Below are 5,785 nucleotides of genomic sequence, written 5' to 3'. Positions count from 1 at the left end.
AGTATTAATACAATATGAACAGGATATTAAGGTCATATTGATGTAAATGTAATTTGCCATTACACTATGTAATATAAGATTATGATATAATAAAATATAAATGTAGTATTATGCTAATACAAATCTATTAATATAATGCAATATAAATGTAATGCTATAAATGTCATTAAATAAAATAATACAGTATTCCAGTGGGTTTTTAAAATGCAACAGTGACGTGCATTTGCTTTGCTGACGTAATGAGGCGTTAATGTCCTGACGTCACGTGGGGGAGCCTCCCGGGACGGATTCCAAGGGCGCTGCAGCCCCGCCACCCCCCGCCCCGGCCCGGCCCCAGCGCTCACAGGTAGGAGCAGAGGACAAGTGGCCCTCGCGGGTCTCCGTAGGTCCAGGCGGGCGCCGCTGGCTCCCCCTCAGCGGGACTGGGCCCGGGCCCGGGGGTGGTGGCGTTGTGCTGGTGGCCCCGCGACACGCCGTGCAGCAGCAACAGGTTGCCGAGCAGCAGCGCCGCCTGTCCGCACAGTAGCACGTAGCTCAACGGCCCCATAGCGACCCGGCTCAGCGAGGTAGGCCGCGGCGGAAATAGCGCAACTTAACATGCGCAGCCAATAGTAGCGCAGAACACAACGACGAGGCGGGACCAACCAGCCTCGGGGCCAATAAGAGCCGCGCGGCTCCGACTAAGCCCCAACAGGCATGGTTGGTTGGCCGGTTGGGAGGGGGCGGGGCTATAGCCCATAACAACGGCAGGCGGGCGTGGTTCAAGAGTTGGCCAATCAGGAGCGAGGGGCGGGGACAAAGCTGGAGCCCCGCCCTGCCGTTAGAGACAGGGGCGGCAGTGGGCGGGGGTGCTGGTGACCCTGGAGTGGGCAGTCACGTGTGCCAGGGGCCTGGCTGCACTGCAGGGTCTTGTGCACTCAGCCCCTTGTGCAATGCAGAGGGCTGGCAGTGCTCCAGGTCAGGTGGATGCAGTGTCGCAGGGCGAGAATGAGCACACATGCAGGCTGTGTGCCTGCCCCGGGTGCTGGCGACAGGCCCAGGCGCCACGTCCAGTCTGAGCCCAAGGCTGCCCGGGTCTGGAGCCACAGCAAGGTCCCCTCCAGTGCCGCGCGGTGGCCAGGTCATAGGTGTCCCACCACCACAGCAGAGCACTGACGCCACAGCCCCGCCGGTCTGCTTGCCCTGCTGCGTGCCTCTCGCCTCTGCTGTCGCCATACCCAGAGCTTAGGCTCACGGACAATGAGGGTTGGACGGGACCTCAGGAGGTCACCTCTAGTCCAACCCCTGCTCAAAGCAGGACCAGCCCCAGCTAGATCATCCCAGCCAAGGCTTTGTTTGGCCGGGTCTTCAAAACCTCCAAGGATGGGGACTCCACCACCTCGCTAGGTAACCCGTTCCACTGCTTCACTACCCTGCTTGTGAGAGACTTCTTCCTAATATCCAACCTAAACCTCTCGCTGCAACTGGAGACCGTTGCACCTTGTTTGGTCAATGGATGTAAATGAAGCTTACGGTCACTTGACATCCATGTACGCTACCAACGTGCCTGTGGAGTGCCTTGGTGTTCATGTAAGTCAGCTCCGGTGCGGTTGGCAGGATTTGATAGCGAGAACGCCCCCGGGCATCTGCGATGCCTGCTCTCTGCAGAGAAAAAGCCTGTGTCTGTTCTGTACGAAGAGGCACCATGGGCCAGAGCATCTGTTTTGAAAGCATCTCTGTAACTGAGGGATCTCATAACTGCCCTTCTCTTGTAAGGAACAGGCAAGCTCCTTCAATGGAACCCAAGGACTGGAGCAGCAGCAGCCTCCAGAAATCGCCACCCAAAGCAAAAGCGTGTGGGGGGTGCCTGGCGGTGGCTTTGTTGGCTCTTCTTCGGTGACAGCTTAGTTATCTGTGACACAGGCAGAACTACCACAGCAGAGAGGACGCCTGAAGGATGCGGCCGCACGGGTAGTGTGGTGTCGTACTGGTGGAAGGAGGTGTGAGCAGAGGAAACGGTCTCCTGCTGGTTGATTCCTCCTGTGTTTGAGGAAAAAGGATGTTGTATTTTCTTTGTAAACTAATCAGATGGTGTCAAAGATACCAACTTCCTCAGTTTCTCTGATTAGCGGAGACAACCTGTGGCTGCATGCTCAGACTAAGAAGAGTCCCGCATGGGATGTCGGTCCGTGACCACTGCTTGATGTCATTAGATTGGGTTCTGTTTTGTTCCGTTCTGTAGTGAGCCAGGAAGGGCGACAGGACTTTAGCTAAGTGAAGAAGCTTGTTCCTGGCCAAAGCTCCACTCTCCCTAACAAACGGGCAGCTGGTGCTTCTGATCTTGTAAGAGAATCACCCCGGTGGGATGACGCATCGCCCTGGTCCGAGTGGCTGATACCTGCCCAGGGCCCTGGAGACAGAGGAAAGATAGGATGCCTGTTAATGCGGATGGGGAGATGTTGTGCCAGCTGCATGTCCCTGAGAAACATCTGGGGTAAATGTTTACTGGATCCTTTCACTATCCTAAGATATGCTTGGTGTTAATGTAATGTTCCCTCTTTTTCTGACTGTAGTTTCACATCCCTGATGACTTCCTAGTGCCCCAAATGTTGGCTACCCTGTGCTTGATCTCTGATGTGTTCACTGGAACTGGCAGAGGCCAAACCCCAAGCAGTTTCCTGGGAGGAGGCCAAAGGCTTTGGTGACCAAGGCTTTGGACATTAGTTAGCCTTGCTCGAGGACCCATAGGTGTGCTTCTCGTCCTGCTGCTGACTCAGCCCCTGAAATTGCACCCATCCCTGCCTGTTCCTCTCTCAGTTCCCCTATTTGTAACATTAGGGCAACAATATAACATAGCAGCTGCGTCCGGTCATTCGCAGACTCCACATGCTGTGGAAGTGCCAAGCGTTTCTGTTGTCGTTTATGAGGCTGTGATGTGATGCTAATTATTGGTCTCAGCATCTGTAGGAAGCCAGGTACAGCATACAATTGGATATGAGCACATCTGGAAAACAGGCAAGATAATGATTGACTGCCTGTGTCTTCTTCATTGCTCAGAATGATTTTCATTGACTGTACGCAGCTTGCTTTTTTTGTTGTTTTCCTGTTTGTTCATTTGAATTTGGAAATGTTTGCTTGTTTCTGGAGGAATGTGACCAGAAGCCTGAGGGGCAGGTCTTCCTCCCATAGCTTTGGGGAGAAGGGTTTCCAAGTTGCTGAGTGCCAGGGCTTTAGCCATCATAATGAAGGAAACCGGTTTTCTTTTTTGGTCTTTAAGTAAAACAGGTTACCATCTTCCACATGGGAGTTTGGCTGCACGGCTGCTCCTAGATGTGCTGAGGAATTTCTCCTGTACCTGGCTGGCGGGTCTTGCTCATGCACAGAGACTTAAATGGCTGTCCAGATTTAGGATCATGAAGGAATTTCCTCCCAGGTCACAGTGGCGAGGGGCGCTGTTTCAGTTTGGCCTTTCAGAGCACCCTGGCCTGTGCCCCACTCCCTACAGTAAAGTTGGCATAGTTTACTCAACCAATTCCTTGCCATTGTATGGGCCCTCTTCTACTCTTTGCTTGTGGCAGGTGGGTAGGGGCTCTTGTTTGGTTTGGGAGCATACTTAAGCTTGGCATTGTGCATTAAGGGATGCCAGAGGGGTTGTACTGGAGGTTTTTTGGACCGCCAGTATTATGTGGTGCCCATGGTTGCAGGATGAGTCAGCCTGGCTGGGGGGGGGTGTCCCTTCCAGATGTATATTCTTGTATTACAAATCCAGCAAACTAAATTAGGACAGAAGAAAAATGACTGCGGGGAGGCGGGGGAATATCATCCTTCTGCCAGATGTGTGGGCTGGGATGGAGCTGTATGAGTTGCAGCCTCTTTGTATGTTGAGTTACTCTTCTTCCTCGCTATCTAGATGGAGTAATGAAAATAAAGAAAAAAGCACAGAAGGTGCCAAAACCACCCAAAGAAAATTTCCGCGTCCAATAAATAAGCAAAACAACCAGAGGAGGTGAATCCTGTCAGTAGGACCACATTATTTTCTGTCCCACACTGCGTTGCAGGAGTCTGTTTGGTGACATGACTAACGTCTGTCACGTGTTGTTTGTTCTCATCCTCTGTGCTCTGGCGTGTGCAACGGGCTATTTTGTTTTGGCGAGGCAGTTTTGAATACGTGTGTGGCTGTATGATTCTGGTGGGGAAGGCAGGGAAGCGTGTCTGACACTTGCAGCGGAAGGCGGTGAGGTATATGCAGACGCACAGATCGTGGAGGGCTCGTCTTATGTTACTCATCTGTATCCCACGGACCACGTTCATCCTAAAAATAGGAATGCAGCTTTTTGAGGGGAGGGGCAGGACATGAGAACAACTATGAAGCCTTCTGATGGTTTTGTATTGAGTTGAACAGGCCCCAGGCCAGGACTTGCATTTCTAGTCACATGCATTGCTTTTAATGGGTAGAGTCTGTCCTTTCCCCTGGGCTTCCTTACATTTTAGGCACTGATCTTGTGTGCTGGTCTAAAGGACTTTATACCCAAACAGAGCCCTCTGGGAGTCAGTACCACCTTCCTCAAGTAGGACCGAAACTTTGGATTATGTTACATCGTAGGGCTTGTGAATTGTGCGCTTGTGTTTTGGGCGACATCTAGCCGAGTGGGGCTGTGATCACTCAACTTCAGGTGCTGCCATCGTACAATTCATTAGTACTGGTGCAAGAGCAGGTTTCAGCCTTTAATGCTTTGGGCGTGTGTATACGCACACACACACGTGGTCAGCTATTGCTAGGATGGATGAGGTACACAAAGGAAGGCAGGCAGACAAGAGCCAGACGAAGTAAAATAAAATACCACCTCATGTTGTTAACGCCTGCAATTTTTTGGCAAGTCTTGCAATAACGTATGTATTCCCTAAAGCGTCAGCTCCTGGAGGCAAATGACTAGGTCAGCATTCAATACCAAAAAAGTAAGCATTTTGCCTGGCTGGCTGCAGAAATCGAGTTGGACCGTATAATCCGAATGGTCAAAAGTCAGGGGCAAAGAAGAAGAACCCCAAGAGTATTGGTTAAACCTATGGTTTGCCATTGAGTCTCGTGATTTTTAGGCCCCAAGTAATGATTGCGGACCTTTGGGGTTGGCAGCGCTAATTAGCCTTGCAGAGATGAAATCAAATGGGTACAGCATAAATTTTTCAGGCTCAGGGTAATGGAGTATCTTGCGCAGCACGCTTGGCACGTCCTCACTGAGCCATGCATCCATCAAGCTGCAAGCATCCGAGGGGCCCTGTCAGCCTGGCGCCCCGGTGGTTTCACAGTCTGAGATGGAAGAAGTTTCAGATCCCAGCTCTGCCCTTGAGAGTTGCTGCCAAGCGCTGCATGCGTTTCAAGGCACTCAGAGGCTGCGGTAATGTTCAAGAGATCCCCGGGTAGATAACCCAGGGCTCGGTTCTCTGCTTTCTCTGGGCTGCAGAAGTGGCTTCAGAGTTTCTTCGCGCTATGTGGGAAAGGCAAGTCCGCCACACAAACCAGCAGATCTGTTCCGTGGCTTCCCCTAGGCCCCGTGTTTTATGCTGACAGCCGGTGGGAAAAAAAAATGACAAAACCCCAGCAGGAAATGTTGAAATGTGTTTGGACAACTGAAGGAACAGATTTCTGTATGCAGCATCCCTGTGCGGGGGGCTTCCTGCAACCCCCTGTCCCAGCGATCCAGCGTTGCCAACTCTCATGATTTTTGGTGTTATTCTTAAAGTTGGCGCTTCGGGACTGTGAAAACCTTAGCTCTTTCATGCATGTACATATGTGCGTACGTATATATAC

The 5,785-nt window shown here is 51.6% G+C and overlaps 2 protein-coding genes across 3 annotated transcripts in view; one reads left to right on the top strand and one right to left on the bottom strand.

The window, feature by feature from the left end:
• TM2D2 (TM2 domain containing 2) overlaps nucleotides 1-583 on the bottom strand; it is a 3,662-nt gene extending 3,079 nt beyond the window's left edge. Inside the window, exon 1 of the mRNA XM_019546082.1 lies at nucleotides 345-583. Coding sequence (XP_019401627.1) covers nucleotides 345-547 — 203 coding nt within the window. The 5' untranslated portion in view covers nucleotides 548-583. The remainder of the gene's footprint in view (nucleotides 1-344) is intronic.
• Nucleotides 584-1,552: 969 nt separating this feature from the next.
• The window catches only part of LOC109317409 (disintegrin and metalloproteinase domain-containing protein 9-like), a 35,971-nt gene continuing 31,738 nt past the window's right edge, over nucleotides 1,553-5,785 (top strand). Inside the window, exon 1 of one of the 2 annotated variants that reach the window (XM_019546075.1) lies at nucleotides 1,553-1,569. In XM_019546075.1, the coding sequence (XP_019401620.1) occupies nucleotides 1,568-1,569 (2 nt within the window). In that variant the 5' untranslated portion in view covers nucleotides 1,553-1,567. Of the gene's footprint in view, nucleotides 1,570-3,510; nucleotides 3,558-5,785 lie in introns of those variants that run through there. The other variant, XM_019546074.1, reaches the window with a different exon arrangement.

Source organism: Crocodylus porosus, unplaced genomic scaffold, assembly GCF_001723895.1.
Source record: "Crocodylus porosus isolate Cpor-Errol unplaced genomic scaffold, CroPor_comp1, whole genome shotgun sequence".
Taxonomy (NCBI): domain Eukaryota; kingdom Metazoa; phylum Chordata; order Crocodylia; family Crocodylidae; genus Crocodylus; species Crocodylus porosus.
Note: the sequence above shows the minus strand (reverse complement) of the source record. Positions and strands in the feature narration are given on the sequence as shown.